This window comes from Coregonus lavaretus (assembly GCF_964263955.1).
Source record: "Coregonus lavaretus genome assembly, chromosome: 18".
NCBI classification, from domain to species: Eukaryota; Metazoa; Chordata; class Actinopteri; order Salmoniformes; family Salmonidae; genus Coregonus; species Coregonus lavaretus.
The window spans coordinates 22,806,046-22,829,791 of record NC_140005.1 but is presented as its reverse complement, the minus strand read 5'-3'; the positions used below and the strand labels follow the sequence as shown (position 1 = coordinate 22,829,791).

Genomic DNA, 23,746 nt, shown 5'->3' with positions numbered 1-23,746 from the left:
CAATAGTTCGCCGTTTATTAATGTGCTATATTATACATGCATGACAAATTGATTTACTTAATCTAGCATAGCCTACTCGAATCTTGCCTTGATTAGAATTACCATTCCAACAGACTGTGTGAATGCTATAGCCTACTGTAGTATCCAAATTGCGCGCTACACGTGCGTTTTATGCAATGGGAGAACAGAGGAGCACATTTTAAAGCATATTTAAGTATTATATCATACTGTAACTTGGTAGAAATTGTGTGGCCGCTTGGACCGAGGGGGGCTGAGCGTAGGCATCAATAAAACCACGAAGGGGGAGTTTCTTCTTGTAAAATGCACGCAAAGCCTCCAAAAAATTCCCGATGATTTCAGATCCAAGAAGGTGGTCATATCCATGGGAGCACCATTCAAAGTCGAGAACTTTCACTTCGAGTAGGACTGCGGCTCCAACCCTGGAATCGCATTACTGCCCTCGCGCGCAAAAAAAACCATGAACTATTACAGATGGATACACATTTATCTGACATAATTTTCATAATTGATTGTTTTTGTAAGTATAGGGAAGCTTTACATTTTCGATTTTATGAGCATATGTTAAAGCTGCGAATTGATAGAGATATGTTTAATATATTTAATCCATTCTTCGCAATGCTTACCTGGACATTATGAAGAGACGTCAAAGGATTTTGCATGCTTGGGAAAGGATAGGCCTACATTGCTGCTAAATAATTATGTTCGCCTCAGTTTAACCACTTGATATTGCGCGTGGCTATCGAACAAACTGAATCTTGATTATTCACCAGCCTACACGCAGCGGCAATTTCATTTTTGACAAAAATATGAACCGTTTGTGGATTGCTGTTTTAGTGGTTTTAACCATTGCAGTTGTACGAATGTGTGACTGTCGGAAAGACTCAACAGGTGGTGGACAGGGGATGTGGGATAAGCTCCCGGCGCGAGCGAGGGGGCAAGGTCACTCCGCAGGGGGAGCGAACGACGCTGACCCCGCCAGACCATCCAGAGAAAGCTTGCTCAGGTCCTCTCACGATGAATCGCACTCCGGTCGCCGGGCTCTGGTGAGCTCATTATATCAACGAGATAACAGGCACGCGACGGTAATTAAACCAGTTCCAGCTCCCAGTACAGAAGCTTCCCACCGGGCGGACGATTCCACGGTCCCACAAGATACTGCGCGTAGAGCCGCGAGACAGCTCGGCACCCATCACTCATCACAGTACAGACCCCGAATCATTTCCAGACAGAGCAACAAACCCAGCTCCACGCACAACAGGCTTGCAGGGTAAGATATTGCTTGTTATTGGTTGTAAAAAGATGCCCGCAGGAGTACATTTGAGTTTGTCTACATATGTAGGATCTTAATTTGAGCCAAAATGCTACAGCAGGAAAATAATCATTAGGGGTTGATACATATTTTGTAAGGGAAAATCAAGGCTGAAATGTCAAAGTGGAAATTACCAACTTCTTAAGCCTTTGTAAACCTCAAATACACAATAAGTCAAATACATTTTTTAAACATTTTTACATTTTAGTCATTTTAGCAGACGCTCTTATCCAGAGCGACTTACAGTTAGTGAGTGCATACATTTTCATACTGGCCCCCCGTGGGAAACGAACCCACAACCCTGACGTTGCAAGCGCCATGCTCTACGAACTGAGCTACACGGGCCCCAAAAATACACTACAAGTCTCCTGCAACAGGGTGATCAAATTAAGATCCTACATCTGTACCAATCATTTTAATCATATTTTTTAAAACATAAAACCTGCTGTCTCCTCCCGGGGTTGTAAAGTGAGTATAGGGTTCAGTGAGTGTAGGTCTAGGGTAGTTATGAACACCTGTATCAAGGCTACATAATTGTCATTGGTGTTCAGAGATAGTGATTGATGTTGGTGGCATGTGGGGAATGTCATGAATAAACACTAATCTACTACAGTGAAACTTTTGCTAAATTGGTAGGCATACACTTGCTATTACTCTTCTATACAACAATGATTGTATTATACCATAGGGCAGGGTTCCCCAACTGGCGGCCGCTGTCCGAATTTTGCACACGAGTGATTTTATTTGACCCCCAAGTTTTCGGAGCAAATAAAATATGAAAACAACAGCAAAATTTTTTTATTTCATTAAAGACTGTAAAAACACCAGCAAATCAGCTCCAAGTGATTTTAATTTTGGAAATCTGTTCCAAATTATTCCCCCACATAATAGAGAGATATATGTGATTGTATACAAATGTAAGCAAGGTTTGAAATGATTAGGTTTTAGTCAAATCTGTTTGGGTGTTATATCAGCAAGAGGCTGAATGTATCTCACCGGAGAAAGCATCCGAGTGAGCAAAACAGCGCCCCTCTGTCTCTGTATGTGTAGGCCATCTAGCTGATTCTGTCTGGTCCAAAAGAGTATGACATTGTTACCGCCTGTAGCATCGAGTGCAAGGGAAGCCAGCGAGCATTTGGCCTCCCTTGATGTTAAATTTTTTTTTAAAATAGCCAATCAGTGTTGAGCTAAGTTCAACTGTAAATGGTCCTGGCGCACCAAAACAAAAGTGTCAAGGGAAGCCAGTTTGTATTTGGCTTCACTCCAATCACATCGCATCAAGAGCATACATCATTGACAGAAACTCGTTGTGCATCTCGTTGTGTTGTTGGCCTCCGGTGGCTAGCTAGCTAGCTAAAATTGGCGTTTCCTAAATATTTATTTTTTATTTTATTTTATTTTGTTGGGGGTGTAGATCAGCTTTAATATTGCAGATAGATTGTAACTTCCGTCAATGTAATTGTCTGCATCACTTCCAATCCCCCATATGTTTTTTTCTCTCTCGCAAATATATATACACTACCATTCAAAAGTTTGGGGTCACTTAGAAATGTCCTTGTTTTCGAAAGAAAAGCAAATTTTTTGTCCATTAAAATAACATCAAATTGATCAGAAATACAGTGTAGACATTGTTAATGTTGTAAATGGCTATTGTTGCTGGAAACGGCTGATTTTTTATGGAATATCTACATAGGTGTACAGAGGCCCATTATCAGCAACCATCAGTCCTGTGTTCAAATGGCACGTTGTTAATCCAAGTTTATCATTTTAAAAGGCTAGAAAACCCTTTTGCAATTATGTTAGCACACATGAAAACTGTTGTGCTGATTAAAGAGCAATAAAACTGGCCTTCTTGAGACTAGTTGAGTAACTGGAGCATCAAAGTGATTTCACCCATGCACCACTACTGAATTCCTCAGTGATATTTCTCTGAATGTAATGATAATTAGTCATGTGGGGTCATGGCAGGACTTGAACAATATTGGTGGAGGTTAAACCCTCTATTCATATCAGAACACAACATGTTTCTCTGTTGTTCATTAACGACAAGTGCTGAACGACATTTTTTTCACCAGTTTATGCAGAGCAGCATATTGAAAGAGCACTACCAGAGCTACCACCTCCTCTAAAGAGAAAGTTGAAAGCAGTACAGTTACAGTAGGACAATGTCCTCAGACTACTCCTCGGTCTGTGTGGTTGTGTGTTTGTGTGTAATTTTGTGAATCCACATGCTGCCCATGGCCATGTAGTGGTTCTACAAAAGCCCTGGCCCACATTTGCAAATTCACTTAGTGATCAGAAACACCTGTTTCTCTGACGGCCTTCTCTCAATGCGGCAAATCCCTTGAGTTTTTTCTCAATTTCTTAAAATTCCAAACAGAACCATTGGTTGTTTCCATTAAAACCTCTTTCTTTTTGCTAAATGAACCCTCATGCAGCCAACCCTGTTTGTTCCACAGGCACACATAGGAGAGAGGTGTTTACATCATAATCAGAATGGACTTTAGAAGTTCACCTAGGGTTACAGACATTACCTAAATGTTAAATGGAATATTCTTGTTTGAGTATGTCATTACAGGGCCACTCACCGAGCCCAAAGGAATCAGGTTATTTATATGGCCAATTTCTGAAGGACAATTTATTAGCAATATGAGGATCCATTCTAATTGGAGAAACATCTGTTGGGGAATGAAAGGTGTATTCACAAACCTTTGATTTTAGCACATGCTCTGCTGTATAAGCATGGTGAGGAATGCCTAGCGGACTCTGTGTAATGTCTAACATTGAGTGCCCCCATTCTGCTTTTGATATCTTGCTCAGGTAGGCTTTGTTGCTTGGTTCCAGAAAAGCAAACACAACACACATACATTGGTCTATGGTTCCCATAGCCTTTCACAGGGAGATTTAGAGACACTAGAGTACCAGTGTGTTCAGCACCAATGTCTTTATTACTGTAACTGAAAGCAGTGCATGGAGCACTCCCATGTCCACACAACACTATGGGCTTGATTCCATCAAACTTGGTACTGTAACCAGAAACGTTTTATTTCTTGTTCTTTAAGAATGCAAGTTTGGATTCATGTACTCATCAAGCCAATGTTACAAAATGTGAATAAAAAAGAAATTCCAAACATGCTTTTTCACTGCACAGAAGGAGTGTTATTATTTCTTTATCCAGAAACCTAGTTACTAGTTTGATTGAATAGGGCACTGTGAGTTTAAGGGAGTGTAACAGTAAAGGTGCCATAAATCTTCAGAGGCATTACCTCGTGGTAATTCAAATTTGTTCACCTCTTTCTGATTCATTAGCTTGAACAGAATCATCTACTGGTCGTTAGAGAGTGTGTCTACATGACACATTTCCTCTTGGAATTCCCACTCTCTCCTTACTCACCACCTGGTTTCTGGTTAGGCCTCTGGGAGAGGGAGTCTCATACGGTGTACCTGTCATGTCCTCTCCAGCAAAGTCTGTCAGGAAGACCCCTGACTGCTCCAACTCGGAAAACTGTTCAACCTGGCTGCATGAAATGGGTCATGACGAGTGCAAATATGATATCATTGATATTTATATAGCTTTTATGAATGGTTTCGTTATGAAGAGCTTGGAATAATTTTACCATGCTAGTGTACTCTCCATGAGGCTATCAGGAATGATCCATATCAGGGCTCTACAGTGCGACCGTGACTGTTTTACTCTCATATGCGCCTAAATATATATTTTGCTGTGCGACCTGGAATTTTAATTTAGGAGCGCCGGTGCGCCTATAACAATTAAGGATTCTAGCTTTAACACCTCAAATATTTGTCATTCTGCTCCTAAATTTCTTTGTGTGCACCTACATTTTTCAACTTAGGCACACACGTGCTCCTTGTAAAAAAGGTCAGCGTAAAGCCCTGCATATAAGCATCAACATCCCCACAGACCTGGTCTGTTTTGTGTGGTTCATATTAATAATTTATCTTTATAAAAATGTAGGATTTTTAAAATTATATTATGTTTTCTAAGTGTTGGGTAGTTCTTGAAAAGGTAAAGGTAATTCATTACCTTCCTAGCAACTACTTTGCTAAAATCTGATTGGTCAGATGTTTATTAATTGTCAAAAGAGAACAGTTGAGTTGATGCATGTTTGTGAATGTGGTCAGTTCATCTTTAAATGTGCAAAAGAGTAATTGGTCTCCATTCAGTGTTTGTCTACACAGAGAGTCATCCATCCACTCTCAAACTAGAAAAACAACAGCTGTCTGACCAGGAGATGTTAACAGAAGGCAGACAGTCCTACTGTATCCCTTTGTTTACTCTCTAACAGTTTACTAGTCATCTCCTGACTCAGACCAGATATCATACCGTATCTGCATAAGTCATACAATCACTCAACAAACTGCCATTCATATCTTGTGGCAAGATGATGGGAAGTCGATTTATGCCAGCACTTGTTTGAGGTTTGAATTTGCCATGGAGTTGCGAGTGGTGTGGTGGCTTTTCATGTATTTCGCTGTAAAAATTGACCAGTGCTGTTCTTACTGATTAAAGTACGTAAAGAATCCAGTTATTACAGTTTGCCTGGAGATTTACGTAAGGCGCAGCATCAGTGCTTTTCCTGTATCTCCTATTTCCCTCCTAGGCTCAGATAACCATGTATTTGTTTTCACTCTAGACTCCATGCAGCACAGAGAGAGGGGTGTGTGGCTCTACACTCACAGATAGAGTTTCATGCTTTGCCTGAAAATGTTATTGAATCAAATGCAATTATGTTCAAATCTCTAAGGTGCTCCTTCAAGGCCAACCACATTAAGGGATGTGAAACTATAGTGGGGTCAGAATTAAATCTCAGATAGGAATGTTAGGGTTTGAGACCATGAACACTCAAACCATTATTCCCCTTATGAATTTTGAATTGTGAGGTACTGTACTTCCTGCATGCAAGTCCATTTTAAGCATTACGTACAGTATATATTACATATCCCATTTCTGTCTTGCTCTCTACAGGCCTAATGTATGTGGAGGTCATCAGTGCTGCTCTGGATGGGCTGTGGCTTCTGGGACCAACCGCTGTATAAAGGGTAAGTATTCATGTCTGACCATACACCTTAGGTAAACAATCATTAATGATTTTAAAACACAATTTTGGCAGAATTTTAACAGCTTACAAGTGTTACCAAGCTTTTCATTGTAACATTCTTGACATTTGCCTTTTTACTGTTCTGTGGGTTGTTAAGTGTTCTGTATGCTTGCTAGTAGGGGGCAGGAGCCTTAAATTATCTCTCCTGTTGAGAGAGGATTGTGACCTACTAACCAGCTCCTTGTTACAAATATTATCAAGGCTTTTCTACAGCCTATCAAAACATTTTGAGAATGTTTTCCTTTTATTTTTGTCTGTCATCATGTTGCAGACTGAAATAACAGGATTTATAGAAGAAGCTGTTTTATAAAGAGTTATCTTTAAGTTTTACAAGCACAGAATGTGAAACTCTCACAACCTGCATTTCTGGGCTGAAACAGTAGACTAGACAACAGTACACACACGCACACACACACACTGTACCACGCTACAGACGCTGATGTTGTTTGCCTATCAAGTCAGTCAATAAAGTCCCCTCCTCAGATTACACAGCAAGCTCATTAGCCAGCCTCCTAATTATCCCTCTCTCCCACCCCTGGTTCTGCCTCTTTTTCTCAAGCCAGCTAAAGGCACACTTACAGAGGTGTAAATAAAAAAATCTACACACAATACCCCATAATGACAAAGCGAAAACAGGTTTTAGTAATTTTTGCACATTTATTAAAAATAAAACATTTACATAAATATTCAGACCCTTTGCATTGAGACTTGAAATTGAGCTAAGGTGCATCCTGTTTCCATTGATCATCCTTGAGATGTTTCTATAACTTGATTGGAGTCCACCTGTTGTAAATTCAATTGATTGGACATGATTTGGAAAGGCACACACCTGTCTATATAAGGTCCCACAATTGACAGTGCATGTCAGAGCAAAAACCAAGCAATGAGGTCGAAGGAATTGTCCGTAGAGCTCAGAGACAGGATTGTGTCGAGGCACAGATCTTGGGAAGGTTACCAAAAAATTTCTGCAGCATTGAAGGTCCCCAAGAACACAGTGGCCTCAATCATTCTTAAATGGAAGAAGTTTGGAACCACCTAGACTCTTCCTAGAGCTGGCCGCCCGGACAAACTGAGCAATCGGGGGAGAAGGGCCTTGGTCAGGGAGGTGACCAAGAACCCGATGGTCACCCTGACAGAGCTCCAGAGTTCCAATGTGGAGATGGGAGAACCTTCCAGAAGGACAACCATCTCCGCAGCACTCCACCAATCAGGCCTTTATGGTAGAGTGGCCAGACGGAAGCCACTCCTCAGTAAAAGGCACATGACAGCCCGCTTGGAGTTTGCCAAAAGGCACCTAAAGGACTCTCAGACCATGAGAAACAAGATTCTCTGGTCTGATGAAACCAAGATTGAACTCTTTGGCCTCAATGCCAAGCGTCACATCTGGAGGAAACCTGGCACCATCCCTATGGGGAAGCATGGTGGTGGCAGCATCATGCGGTGGGGATGTTTTTCAGCGGCAGGGACTGGGAGACTAGTCAGGATCAAGGGAAAGATGAACGGAGCAAAGTACAGAGAGATCCTTGATGAAAACCTGCTCCAGAGCACTCAGGACCTCAGACTGGGACAAAGGTTCACCTTCCAACAGGACAACGATCCTAAGCACACAGCCAAGACAACACAGGAGTGGCTTCGGGACAAGTCTCTGAATGTCCTTAAGTGGCCCAGTCAGAGCCCGGACTTGAACCCGATCGAACATCTCTGGAGAGACCTGAAAATAGCTGTGCAGCGACGCTCCCCATCCAACCTGACAGAGCTTGAGAGGATCTGCAGAGAAGAATGGGAGAAACTCCCAAAATACAGGTGTGCCAAGCTTGTAGCGTCATACCCAAGAAGACTCGAGGCTGTAATCGCTGCCAAAGGTGCTTCAACAAAGGGTCTGAATACTTATGTAAATGTAATATTTTTTATACATTTGCAAAAAAAAGAAAAAAAATTTGCTTCGTCATCATGGTGTGTAGATTGATGAGGGGGAAAAAACAATTTAATCCATTTTAGAATAAGGCTGTAACATAACAAAATATGAAAAAAATCAAGAGGTGTGAATACTTTATTTCTGCAGTCATATGCACTGTATATATTTTTCCCCAGTAATTATTTTGCTTCAAAGTCACCTTAGTAAATGTTATTTGAAGTAAACATAATTCATCAGAATAAAATATCACTCTTGAGAAATGTTATTGTTATGTATATACACTGAACAAAAATATAAACGCAACATGTACAGTGTTGGTCTTATGTTTCATGAGCTGAAATAATATATCCCAGAAATGTTCCATACGCACAAAAATATTATTTATCTCAAATGTTGTGCACAAATTTGTTTACATCCCTGTTAGTGAGCATTTTTCCATTGCCAAGATAATCCATCCACTTTACAGGTGTCGCATATCAAGAAGCTGATTAAACAGCATGATCATTACACAGGTGCACCTTGTGCTGGGGACAATAAAAGGCCACTCTAAAATGTGCAGTTTTGTCACACAACACAATGCCACAGATGTCTCAAGTTTTGAGGGAATGTCCACCAGAGTTGTTGCCAGAGAATTGAATGTTCATTTCTCTACCATAAGTTGCCTTCAACGTCGTTTTAGAGAATTTGGCAGTACGTCCAACCGTCCTTACAACCGCAGACCACGTGTAACCACACCAGCCCAGGACCTCCACGTCCGGCTTCTTCACCTGTGGGATCGTCTGGGGGGGGGGGGGGGGGGGGGGGGGCATGGGAGGGCATAGGCCGACCCACTTGGCAGCAAGGAGTATATCTGTCTGATAAAGCCCTTTTGTGGGGAAAAACTAATTCTGATTGGCTGGGCCTGGCTCCCCAGTGGGTGGGCCTTGCTGCCAAGTGGATTGGCCTATGCCCTCCCATGCCCACCCATGGCTGCACCCCTGCCCAGTCATGTGAAATCCATAGATTAGGGCCTAATTAATTTATTTCAATTGACTGATTTCCAGATGTGAATGGTAACTCACATGTCTAAGGCTTTGAAGTTCATGTTTGAAGCATTTGTCAGCGTGGTCTGATCCAACCGTGGTCTGATCCAGTTGATGGCTTTCATAAGACATATAGCTCTGTGGGTATTTCTGCTTGGGTTGACAAAAGCCATAAAGTGAAGCGAGGTATAACTGTGGCCAATGGCCATAGAAGAATTTACATTCATTTTTATTTACAATCAGCATTTAGACTAGCTACGCCCCACATGTCCGAAATGGTGCATCTGGTTTGGGGGTCGTCCTCTGTTCTCTTTAGTAAACTTTCCAGATTCACATCTATTGACCAACAAAAGCCTCAGTCCCAGAAATCAAGAGCAAGTTTTACTGTAAAGCCCTAATACTGCTCCACACATTTATTATATGATTTAAAGAATAACTGCAGATTCCTCCTTTTCCAGAACCGGGTTTAGAAATTAACTTATTCAGTTGCACATATTAATTTACAATCACAATTCACAGTTTTAAACCAAAGCATGAATGAATACTTAACCAGCAAACCAGTCATTCATGAAATGAGCCAGGAATGGTAAGCAGTGGGAATGCAGTTCATCTTGATATACATTTACATTTTAGTCATTTAGCAGATGCCCTTATCCAGAGCGACTTACAGTTAGTGAGTGCATACATTTTCATACTGGCCCCCCGTGGGAAACGAACCCACAACCCTGGCGTTGCAAGCACCATGCTCTACCAACTGAGCTACAGGGGACAACAATTATTGCCTGAAAAAGGGAAGCTGAACATTGGATTAGTGGAATTCCTCTGCTTTGTATTGTATACAGCCACAGAAACCTGTTTCCAAAATAGCAAACCCTCCAAATTAAATCAAATGAGGTGGAAGAAAAGGTCACCATATTAAATGGAAGGACATTTATCTTACTGATTGATTGTCACTACCGTACCAGAATTGTAATCCAGTATTTTATAATGAATTAGATAGAAATAGTCGCTCTCCTGTTCTACTGGTGCTTCACTTAGATATCTCACTCTAATCTATGGACCTGTGGTATTGAAAGTAAGATTCACAGCAGGCATCTCACAGTGAACATTATCTGGGCTACAGTATTACACAAAGTTGATCTGAGCCAACTGAGCATTCAGATCTCATCTCCCGTTAGTAGTGTTTATTTTTGGTTGGTTAGGAGGTTTATTCTTTACCTATCAAAGTTGCCATTTAAATCCTGACCAACAGGTGTTTACACACTGAGCCTGGCACGTCATGATCACATCATGGACTTCCACCGGCCATAGAGAGAGGGCTAGCCCTTGGCATTCACACCGCCCGGGTCACTATGCATCAGTGTCATTGGGTTTGCGATGGCTTCTCCTCCCAACAATTTAGGACTGAATGCAGAATGCCTCTCACAGGGGGGAGAGTCCCCACAGTGCACACTGTGTCTTGCTGACCATCTCACCCCAGCACACTGAGTTTACCCAGTGCCATGGCACAAAGACTTATCGATCCAGTAAGCTATTTCTGCAGTCATACTTACTGTACCTACTATAGTAAAGACAAAATAGTACATGGTATGTATTTCATCATTCAACAAGTATAATCAGCCATGAAAGAATAGCCCCACCATGAAAGGTATAGCATTGCCTCTTGATTTAAATACTTAGCTATCTTTGAGAGGGCAGATGAAAGGTGCATCATTCAAGAAAATAAATAACGCTGTTTTCAGCCTCTTAAGCAGCCGGTGATTGACAGAGTGAAATGCGGTAGAAAGGAGTTTCCTTTTGATTTTCCTTCCAGCTTTCTTTGGCCTGCTGTGCTGCTCAGGGCACCATCCAGACCTAAAATAACTCTTGATGCAGAAATTCTGCCTCTGTCTCTTTCATTTCCCCTTTCCTCGTTATTTCTCTCCCTCTTTCCAAACAAAACATGATTGCATGTGGAACGTTTCTTTAATTCCATCATATCCTCACTGCTGTTAGGGCTAGATTAAAGCCTTCCAGTGCACATATATTTGGAGACACCGTTAGGAATTATGTCTATTTTGCTTCAGGCTGTGCTGTGCTGCCCAAGCTCAGAATGACATACTTTGTAGTTACCTCATAACATAAATAATAATAATAATAATATGCCATTTAGCAGACGCTTTTATCCAAAGCGACTTACAGTCGTGCGTGCATACATTTTTGTGTATGGGTGGTCCCGGGGATCGAACCCACTACCTTGGCGTTACAAGCGCCGTGCTCTACCAGCTGAGCTACAGAGGACCACATAACATATGCCTATGTACATATGCTGTATGTATGAGTCGTGGGGTTGGAAACTGTTCAATTGGGTAAAATAGTCACATTTCACAGATTAATAATGATACTTTTAATTTGTTTAGTTTACCTGTCAGTTCTTCTAAGACTAGTTTGTTTTACTGATTGAGTACTTTTGGTCCATGTTGTAAAATAGACGGCTGGCTGTAGTGTACATGTTTTACATGCTCTCCCACAGTGTCTTCTCTTACAACATTGAGCCCCAGTGGTTCACAACCATCCTACTGAAACCACATACCTGTCTGGATCTCTGCCTGGATCTCCCATTGGGGACCTGTCATGAAACTGTCATTGGGGACCTGTCATGAAGCCTTAGTGTGAAACAGAGTCCACTTTTAATATATGTTCCTCTCACATCAACATGTGTCCACCAGCTGGTAAAGTAAAGTATCAAGGACATACAGTGGGGAAAAAAAGTATTTAGTCAGCCACCAATTGTGCAAGTTCTCCCACTTAAAAAGATGAGAGAGGCCTGTAATTTTCATCATAGGTACACGTCAACTATGACAAACAAATTGAGAATTTTATTTCCAGAAAATCACATTGTAGGATTTGTAATGAATTTATTTGCAAATTATGGTGGAAAATAAGTATTTGGTCACCTACAAACAAGCAAAATTTCTGGCTCTCACAGACCTGTAACTTCTTCTTTAAGAGGCTCCTCTGTCCTCCACTCGTTACCTGTATTAATGGCACCTGTTTGAACTTGTTATCAGTATAAAAGACACCTGTCCACAACCTCAAACAATCACACTCCAAACTCCACTATGGCCAAGACCAAAGAGCTGTCAAAGGACACCAGAAACAAAATTGTAGACCTGCACCAGGCTGGGAAGACTGAATCTGCAATAGGTAAGCAGCTTGGTTTCAAGAAATCAACTGTGGGAGCAATTATTAGGAAATGGAAGACATACAAGACCACTGATAATCTCCCTCGATCTGGGGCTCCACGCAAGATCTCACCCCGTGGGGTCAAAATGATCACAAGAACGGTGAGCAAAAATCCCAGAACCACATGGGGGGACCTAGTGAATGACCTGCAGAGAGCTGGGACCAAAGTAACAAAGCCTACCATCAGTAACACACTGCGCCGCCAGGGACTCAAATCCTGCAGTGCCAGACGTGTCCCCCTGCTTAAGCCAGTACATGTCCAGGCCCGTCTGAAGTTTGCTAGAGTGCATTTGGATGATCCAGAAGAGGATTGGGAGAATGTCATATGGTCAGATGAAACCAAAATATAACTTTTTGGTAAAAACTCAACTCGTCGTGTTTGGAGGACAAAGAATGCTGAGTTGCATCCAAAGAACACCATACCTACTGTGAAGCATGGGGGTTGAAACATCATGCTTTGGGGCTGTTTTTCTGCAAAGGGACCAGGACGACTGATCCGTGTAAAGGAAAGAATGAATGGGGCCATGTATCGTGAGATTTTGAGTGAAAACCTCCTTCCATCAGAAAGGGCATTGAAGATGAAACGTGGCTGGGTCTTTCAGCATGACAATGATCCCAAACACACCGCCCGGGCAACGAAGGAGTGGCTTCGTAAGAAGCATTTCAAGGTCATGGAGTGGCCTAGCCAGTCTCCAGATCTCAACCCCATAGAAAATCTTTGGAGGGATTTGAAATCCGTGTTGGCCAGCGACAGCCCCAAAACATCATTGCTCTAGAGGAGATCTGCATGGAGGAATGGGCCAAAATACCAGCAACAGTGTGTGAAAACCTTGTGAAGACTTACAGAAAACGTTTGACCTGTGTCATTGCCAACAAAGGGTATATAACAAAGTATTGAGAAACTTTTGTTATTGACCAAACACTTATTTTCCACCATAATTTGCAAATAAATTCATTAAAAATCCTACAATGTGATTTTCTGGATTTTTTTTTCTCATTTTGTCTTTCATAGTTGACGTGTACCTATGATGAAAATTACAGGCCTCTCTCATCTTTTTAAGTGGGAGAACTTGCACAATTGGTGGCTGACTAAATACTTTTTTTCCCCACTGTACATGTGTCAGCATTTTGTAAAGAGTACCTTAACATAAAGAGCTTCACAATCATGTTGGGTATTATAGATTCAAACAATCTTGTCTTAGTGGTGCTTTTTTTGTGTACTAAATAGATGATTGTGCTCCAGATGCAAGGCATGCATTGCTACAGTTCAAAATATGTTTTAGCGGGAAGTCTGTCTTTACATTCAACCACTGCATATTAAAGCCTATCATTGAATCTGACAGTGTTCCATTGTCTCCATGTCTGTGGGCCAGTTGCTCATCCTTATCAAAACCATATCTGTTTGTCAGCCATGTCACCTGTATGGGTTTTCGTTGGGGGGAAAGATTTTTATGTTCCATTCAATTGTTTGAAGAGCATACACTGCTAAATGCATTAGCTGAATGGAAGAGATATCAGGCCAATATACTGTGGAAAATGTGGTTTCTATGTATTGTCATCTAGCATCACACGCACATAGAGTTTAGCCTTAAATCTCTTCGAAAGAAAAGAGCATACTCAGTTTATGTATATAGGGGATGTTGATAAGGATAAAATCTGCCTTGAAAAGTGGCTTGTCTTTAAGCCACTGGCCTCTCTGGTGACGTTGTTCAGTCAGGGGTGAAATAATTGCTACACAGACAGCCGTGTAGGCCATTTCTACTTTACAGGCACACTGTGGATTAGCAGAGGGTTACACAGTTCACAGTTCAGGGGCATAACTCTCCCGGGCAGTCTGGATGGCTTTATGGGCCATCAGACAGATCCTGTAATCAATACACACGCCATGCTCACACAGCTCTATCATTACCCACACACTGGACACTTTACATTTCTCTCCCCAAACCAGGAGTCCTGCCTTCTCCTCACCAGCTGTTGTCTGTCTGGAGGTGGCAATCAGGTTCTGTTTGGGCCTTCTCTGGCCACATGTTTTTCCAATTGCTACCATGGACCACAAAATAGCTAGAATGAGTTATCATGGACCACAACATAGCTAGAATGAGTTACCATAGACCACAACATAGCTAGAATGAGTTACCATGGACCACAGCATAGCTAGAATGAGTTACCGCACTGTCTCTGCATATAGTTGTTTTTCTGTGGATGAGGAGGTGAAAGGGTTGTTTTTCTGTTTACGCATTGGTTTTGGTTGACGAGCCTCTGTTGATGTAGGGCTACTAGAGAGGGGAGTTGAGCGCTGCTACGCTGCTCCAGCCATAGGAAGTCTGACCAGTGTACTACATTCTTCAATTACATTTAGCTGTTTCTGTTTCTTTGTGTGTGATGTAACTGGTGTCATGATGCAGAGTGGATCTGTCAGAAATCTCTTAACAGGAGAGACTGTAGAGAACTGCAAGACTTTGCTTTTTTATTTATTTATTTTACCATTATTTTACCAGGTAAGTTGACATACACAACACCAAACAAAAAACAATCCCCACCTCTGCTTCCTCCCAACACACTATCACAGGTTATTGTGAAATAAACACAAATTACTGATTTTCTGTTTCATATCGCATTCGTGTCCAGTACACAATTTCACAAATTCCAATTTGTTGTGGCTTAAGTTAGCTAGGTTAGCTAGGTGGCTAATGTTAGCTAGGCTAGGGGTTAAGGTTAGGGTTAGGGGTTAAGGTTAGGGGTAGGGGTTACAGTAAGGGTTAGAGTTAGGTAACATGCTAGCTAAGTAGTTAAAGGGTTAAGGTTAGGGTTAGCTAACATGCTAAGTAGTTAAAAAGTAGTAAGTACTTGCAAAGTTGCTAATTAGCTAAAATGCTAAAGGCTAAAGTTGTCTATAATGTAATTCGAACACACAACATTTGGGTTGCTAGACCTTCGCGTTATACGCCCACCCATCCTCTCCGACCAACCTCCTTCCTATCGTTTCTGTCTTAAGTAACCTACTGCCTTTATCTGTGAATGAATTGCACAAAATCGTGTGGTGACTGTCATGAATTTCACATAAGTAATTTGTATCTATTTCACAATAATTTGTGATAGTGGGTTGCGTCCCCCTAGCCTTACACTCTCCTGCACACCACCGTTTAGTCAGAGCAACACATAGCCAATCATATACAGCTGTGGAAAAAATTAAGAGACCACTGCAGAATTTTCTTAAATCAGCATCTCTACATGTCATGACATGACAGCCATTCCATTCCAGTGTCTGCAGGCACACCTCATTCTACTGAATTAGGTACTGATTAGGTGATCACATGAACCAAATCTTATTTAACGAGGAAAAGTATAAAAACCACTGCTGTGGTCATCACTATCCTCTTGCAATAGGACCAGCTGGATGGCAAAAACAGTGCTAATAGTACCTCAAAAGTAATATTAATGTCACGCCCTGACTCAGAGGACGCTTATATGTTGAGTCAGGGTGTGTATATTCCTTGTTGTGATTGTCTATGTTGTATTTTCTATGTTTAGATCTAGTATGTCTAGATCTATGTTGGCCGGTGTGGTTCCCAATCAGAGGCAGCTGTCGCTCGTTGTCTCTGATTGGGGACCATACTTAGGCAGCCTATTGGCACTAGTGGGTTGTGGGATCTTGTTCCGTGTGAGGTATGTTGTTTGTGTACCTTGGACTTCACGTGTCGTTAGTTTGTTGTTTTGTCGTTGTTTATTCGGTTCAAATAAACATGTATGCATATCACGCTGCGCCTTGGTCTGACCCGTTCATCAACGAACGTGACAATTAATCAAAAAATAACTATTGACCATGCCAAAAGAGTTGAAAAGGAAAGTTTTGAGTGAGGAAAAGAAGGGTTCAATTCTGGCTTTACTGACAGAAGGATACAGTGAGCGTCAGGTTGCTTCCATCCTTAAAATTTAAAAGACGGCGGTTCATAAGTACAAGGTCAAGCGGCAGACATTGGGGACAACAAAGCTACAGACCGGCAGAGGGCGAAAACGACTCTCTACTGACCGGGATGACTGCCAACTCATTCGAATGTCACTTAACAACCGTAGGATGACATCAAGTGACCTACAAAAATAATGGCAAACGGCAGCTGGGGTGAAGTGCACGGCGAGGACGGTTCGAAACAGGCTCCTGGGGCAGGGCTGAAGTTGTGCAAAGCTAGAAAAAAGCCCTGCATCAATGAGAAGCAATGAAGAGCCAGGCTGAGGTTTGCAAAAGACCATAAGGATTGGACCGTAGAGGACTGGAGTAAGGTCATCTTCTCTGATGAGTCCAATTTTCAGCTTTGCCCAACACCTGGTCGTCTAATGGTTAGACGGAGACCTGGAGAGGCCTACAAGCCACAGTGTCTGGCACCCACTGTGAAATTTGGTGGAGGATCGGTGACGATCTGGGGGTGCTTCAGCAAGGCTGGACATTGCTCTGACATTGTTCCCCAACTCTGAGGATTGGTTTTTCCAGCAGGACAATGCGCCATGCCACACAGCCAGGTCAATCAAGGTGTGGATGGAGGACCACCAGATCAAGACCCTGTCATGGCCAGCCCAATCTCCAGACCTGAACCCCATTGAAAACTTCTGGAATGTGATCAAGAGGAAGATGGATGGTCACAAGCCATCAAACAAAGCCGAGCTGCTTGACTTTTTGCGCCAGGAGTGGCATAAAGTCACCCAACATCAATGTGAAAGACTGGTGGAGAGCATGCCAAGACGCATGAAAGCTGTGATTGAAAATCAGGGTTATTCCACCGAATATTGATTTCTGAACTCTTCCTAAGTTAAAACATTAGTATTGTGTTGTTTAAGAATGAACATTAACTTATTTTCTTTGCATTATTCGAGGTCTGACAACACTGCATCTTTTTTGTTATTTTGACCAGTTGTCATTTTCTGCAAATAAATGCTCTAAAGGACAATATTTTTATTTGGAATTTGGGAGAAATGTTGTCAGTAGTTTATATAATAAAACAAAAATGTTATTTTTACCCAAATACATACCTATAAATAGTAAAACCAGAGAAACTGATAATTTTGCAGTGGTCTCTTAATTTTTTCCGCAGCTGTATAATGCTCCCTCCGGCTCCTTTCCTGAGTCGGTCCAACGTTAAATAATGATCAACATGTGCTTTAATAAAACCTCCTGGGAGCATGTTTTTGTTGTAATGTAGAAGGTGAGAGAGTGTGGTAAAGTTAGGATCACGTGTTATGGCTTCTCTCTGATATCACACACATGGCTCAGTGTTCCAGAGTTTAGCGTGTTTCCATTCTTAACTTTGAACAGACATTTTTCCATATATTTCCATATATTTTGAAAGGGCCCTTAGTTATTTGTATTGTCTTGTACAAAGAGAGCCTGAATCCTAATCTGTAGAATATCTCCCTAATGATCTTAATGGCACATAATCTCCTCCAACTGTAGAGAGAGGGGTTCCCCAAGATTATCACGATTCCGCTGTCATTATTGATATAATTTTCAAAAAGCTCCAATATAAAGTTAGCGGAGGTAGTATTGTTGACCTGTGAAATAAATTTGAGACATTTCTATGTGTTTGAGTTTCAAATTTCCTGGGCTGAATGAGAGGATTGTAAATGTTTGGGAGGTGGAGAGGGGGCAAATCTTCAGCAAATAGTAATGGACTGGAGACAGGCACTCTGTCTGAAAACGAGAGCCCGGCCCCATGCAGTGAATTGTAGGACTGGGAATTGCTAGGGACCTCACGATACGATATTATCACGATACTTAGGTGTCAATACAATATGTATTGCGATTCTCATGATTCTGTATGTATTGCGATTCGAAACTGAGCTTTTACTGCGATTTGATGTTCCAAACATATTGCTGCAGAGGGACAAGAGAGAGCCATAAGAAAACAAGTTTTGATCAGTCATGGGAATAATAGGGCTAAAAACAAGTTGTCCCACAATTTAAAACGACAATGGAGAACAACCTGTAAAAGGAAAAATACTGGAGTTTTGGCACAGGTACAGCTGACTAGCACAAAAATATTGCGATACTGCCAAAAATAATATTGTGTGATATATTGTCAAAAATAATATCCCGATATGTATCGATTTTTTTCTCCCATCACTAGTGGATAGGGGCTGCTGCCTGCCTCTGTAGTAAAGGCTTCTCTCCGTCCCAGACAGGGGCTTAATAGGTAACTCAGGCCTGCTGTGCTGTGGGAGCTATGAATGCTATTTACCCTTATAAAGGCCCTATCTTATTTTAATATACACAATTTACCACTAATTAAATCAAGAACTCATACAGTACAATATCTTAAAATACTGTATATGCCTGCTTTTTTAGAATGGGTTTTATGGTCTGTTTTACAGAATGACTTTGGCCACAGAGTGAATGTTGTTTGGAAAGCAGGGATTCTGGAGTAGACCTCAGCTGTCATGGACTGTTATCCCCCTGACACCCCTCCCCTTCTCCCTTCCTTAAGACTGTCCTCAAATAACTTGAACTGGAGATTGATTTTAAGGACAGAACTTGGACTGAAATTCACATTCATGCAGTTATTGCCCCAAGATACATGTTTGAACTGAGCTCACAAAGTAGAGCTCATAAATGTGATTAATGGACAGTATCTGCTTGCTTGGAGACTTGGAGTGTATGCTTCCATTGAATGACCAGGTCCAAAAATGCCCACGTTTGTGCACTTTTCAGATGACTGGCTCTGGAATCTGTCTCTTTAGATTGGTCATTCAGTCTCAGTCATAATTAAGCACAACAATGACCCTGCCAGGAATAAATTTCCCAACTTCTATTAGAGTTTCAAAGAATATGTTGGATTTATTATTATTCCCCAATGCAGTAATTAAACCACATATTTGTGAAATAGACGGAATGTGAGGCAATTAGTTTTAATGATGTGCAAGACAAATCTGCACGACAGCAATTACTGCGACAAAGTGTTCAACAGCCAGGAAGGCAGGCCAGCCCCATGCAACAGGACAGACCCAGGGAAGAGAGACAGACAGTGACACTGCAGCAGCCAGACTTGTGTGGAGCTCTAGTAAGAGTCAAAAGGGCCAGGGTCAGTGCCCACTGCCCAGACAAGCCCATTGTCAATTAATGGAACGCATGTTTGGTGCCACGTGTCACTTTAATGACTGCTGTTGGGCGACAGAGCTGAAGAGGGTCTTGTATTCAAGGTCACATACACAGACTCTGATGTATACCAACTGTACAATTAGGCAATCTTCTAGGCCAGTTACACAAATTGATAAATGCGTTTATGTAATTGTTCCAATTCAGATGGTATGGTGTCAGAGTGGGGGTGGTGGTTGGGAGGGGTGGGATGGGGAGGGGGGGGTTCACTAATTGACTGAACTCTCCCTCATAATGTCAACAGACTCTTTGGACTGTTTGATGCTCAAAGTCTTCCCCAAACCCTTGTAATCTTTGAGGTTGGAGTGACTTGGGACAAGACGGTGGCAACAGGCCAGCCTCAAGTCTGGTTAGTGGATGATATATTTAACTCCTTGCCAAAAAGAGACAAAGCATTTCTTATTTTATCCCATGGTGTACTGGAAAACTCAGATCACATACCAAGTTATGAGTCCACACTCTACATTTCCCTGACTGAATGTGTAGTACACTTCATCAGAAAGGGCTGGATTTTCCCCAGAGCAGTTAAAACTAATAAACTAGCAAAAGTTTGGGTTTAAATAGAATAGACTTCACCATAAACCACAGGAATATGGTCAAGGACTATTATTTTAATTCCCAATTTGTTTCCTTTTGTCATCATGTTGCGATGATTGACTGTTTGTAATGCGTACTCTCTCAATTAGCATACATCATGTTGTAAGAAAGTTGTGCTGAATTCAAAACCATGTGGGGCTAGTTGACCGCCGTTTCATGGCAATTTTATGTCTATTGTTCGGATACAATTAGAGATCGAGAGAACAAAAGACTGAAGCCAAGCTGTGAGCTGTACTTAAGCAATAAGACCCGAAGGGGTGTTCTTATGCACGACACAACGCTGAGTGCCTGTATACAGCCCTTAGCTGTGGTATATTGGCCATATATCACAAACCCCCAAGGTGCCTTATTGCTATTATAAACTGGTTACCAACATAATTAGAGCAGTAAAAATAAATATGTTGTCATACCTGTGGTATATGGTCTGATATACCACGGCTGTTAGCCAATCAGCAATCAGAGCTCGAACCACCCAGTTTATAAAGTAGAATAATCATGTTCCTTGGTATGGCAGCCAAGGACTCGGTCTACCTCATGCCATAGAGGACACCTAGGAGGTCCATTCGTCTCTCACACCAGACAAACTGGACCCCATGTCTGAATGGCATCACATTGCTATAACAGGAAACCTACAGCAGGTAGACCATGCAGCCAGTGGGGCCCTTAGCTACCAGCTCTCCTCACAGTGCCAAAAGCAGTGGAAGCTTTCCTGCCTGCGATCTGTCAGTGTCCACGGCATCTGTGCCAATAGCATTCCACCACTGTTGACAGAGCACTGCTGTTTGCTTTAGCCACCAGAGAATAGAAACCTGATTTAGTTTTTGAGGACAATGTCATAAATTCTGCAGCGCAATCCAGTACATACAATTGTGTCACAAGATGGAGAGGTTGTTTGCTTTAAATCGCATGCCACAGGTCTTAGAATAGTGTTCAAGTAGCCAGAGTGAGGTGCAGGGAGGGCCCAGGTTTGGAAGTGTGCAGATTGTTTTGCCATGACCATGAAATTACCTCAACGCTCACTGTATTTGCAGACAATTGATAAATATTGTTTATACATTAATCTTTGACCAGACAAGAAAAACACGTCCCCTCAGATATGGTTTATTTTTTCAAATACAGAAATATTTGCACAAGCCATGCCATACATGAAGTGTGAGGCATTTACAGACAGATTCCAGGTAGGCTCCAAGCCGGCCTGTGGAATCTAGTTTCCCATTCAGAATTGTTTTATGTGCTCTTTTAATTACCTTTTTAAACTGTTTGTCTTTATAACTGTAACGACACACATTGGGTTTGGAATCAGTGACGAAAGGTATTTCTAGGAAAACTGCTGAGCATTGGAGCACCAGCAGCATTAAGCACAGCCAAGGAGCTGAAGTGACTCTTACCTTAGCGAGAAATGGGATAAGGGTTAAATGTAAGAGATCACATACATTTAGACTAAACAGGGCTGTTATGGGCTCAGGTGAAATTGAACATAACACTCCAGGCTCTGCACTATAAGGAAACCAGAGTAAAAGCAACGGCAGGGACACACAACTAATCAGCCCTTGATTGAATCACTTAAAGTAAAGATGGCCTGTGCTGAGATAATGTAGGCCATGTACTGAGATGCTCTTTTATGTGAAAGGCCACATGTTCTAACATGACACCGTTAAAGATCTCCCTCCGTCTCTCTCTGCCCCCTGCAGCCGACTGCCAGCCCCCCTGCCAGAACCGCGGCTCCTGCAGCAGGCCCCACACATGTGTGTGCCGCTCTGGATTCCAGGGGGCCCACTGCGAGGAGGCGGCCCCAGAGCAGGTGTACATCCACACCGGAGGGTCCCTGAGGCGCATCCAGCCAGGCACCAACCCCTTCCAGAGGGAACAGCCCAGGTGGAGACCCACGGAGAGGCAGGCCATAGACAACCCCAGCCCTAGGGCCCAGACCCCCAGACCTGATACCACCAGACAGCCTCTCCAGCCTGTGTAAGTCCACCATTGCACTGTACCTTCTTCCTGATGGAGTATTTAGACATTTATAGATGGTTACTCACTGACCTTTACACACTGACCTAATTTATCTCTGTTTAGCTGGAGGAACAATGTGTTTTCCCAACACAAGCTACACTCTTAGAAAAAATGATTCCAAAAGGGTTCTTCGGCTGTCCCCATAGGAGAACCCTTTTGGGTTCCAGGTGGAACCCTTTTTGGTTCCAGGTGGAACCCTTTTTGGTTCCAGGTAGAACTCTTTTGGATTCCATGTAGAACCCTTTCTAGAGAGCTCAAAAGGGTTCTACCTGGAACTCAAAAGGGTTCTACCTGGAACCAAAAAAGGTTGTTCAATGGATTCTCCTATGGGGACAGCCAAATAATCATTTTAAATCAAATCAAATGTTATTTTATTTGTCACATGTGCCGAATGCAACAGGTGTAGTAGACCTTACCATGAAATGGTAACTTCATGAGCCCTTAACCAACAATGCAGAGTTTAAAAAAAGTAAGTAATAAAAATGAGCTAAATAAACTAAAGGAAAAATAGTAACACAATAAAAATAACAATACCAATAACGAGGATATACAGTGAGGGAAAAAAGTATTTGATCCCCTGCTGATTTTGTACGTTTGCCTACTGACAAAGACATGTCAAAAATGTTATAAATTGATTTGCATTTTAATAAGGGAAATAAGTATTTGACCCCTCTGCAAAACATGACTTAGTACTTGGTGGCAAAACCCTTGTTGGCAATCACAGAGGTCAGACGTTTCTTGTAGTTGGCCACCAGGTTTGCACACATCTCAGGAGAGATTTTGTCCCACTCCTCTTTGCAGATCTTCTCCAAGTCATTAAGGTTTCGAGGCTGACGTTTGGCAACTCGAACCTTCAGCTCCCTCCACAGATTTTCTATGGGATTAAGGTCTGGAGACTGGCTAGGCCACTCCAGGACCTTAATGTGCTTCTTCTTGAGCCACTCCTTTGTTGCCTTGGCCGTGTGTTTTGGGTCACTGTCATGCTGGAATACCCATCCACGACCCATTTTCAATGCCCTGGCTGAGGGAAGGAGGTTCTCACCCAAGATTTGACGGTACATGGCCCCGTCCATCGTCCCTTTGATGCAGTGAAGTTGTCCTGTTCCCTTAGCAGAAAAACACTCCAAAAGCATAATGCTTCCACCTCCATGTTTGACGGTGGGGATGGTGTTCTTGGGGTCATAGGCAGCATTCCTCCTCCTCCAAACACAGCGAGTTGAGTTGATGCCAAAGAGCTCGATTTTGGTCTCATCTGACCACAACACTTTCACCCAGTTCTCCTCTGAATCATTCAGATGTTCATTGGCAAACTTCAGACGGGCCTGTATATGTGCTTTCTTGAGCAGGGGGACCTTGCGGGCGCTGCAGGATTTCAGTCATTCACCG

At 42.2% G+C, this 23,746-nt stretch overlaps 1 protein-coding gene across 1 annotated transcript in view; it reads left to right on the top strand.

Moving 5' to 3' along the window:
* Nucleotides 1–358: 358 nt before the first annotated feature.
* LOC311146064 (latent-transforming growth factor beta-binding protein 2-like) overlaps nt 359–23,746 on the top strand; it is a 149,672-nt gene continuing 126,284 nt past the window's right edge. The window contains exons 1-3 of the mRNA XM_084182527.1: nt 359–1,288; nt 6,318–6,391; nt 22,042–22,318. Of these exons, the coding sequence (XP_084038653.1) occupies nt 828–1,288; nt 6,318–6,391; nt 22,042–22,318 (812 nt within the window). The 5' untranslated portion in view covers nt 359–827. The remainder of the gene's footprint in view (nt 1,289–6,317; nt 6,392–22,041; nt 22,319–23,746) is intronic.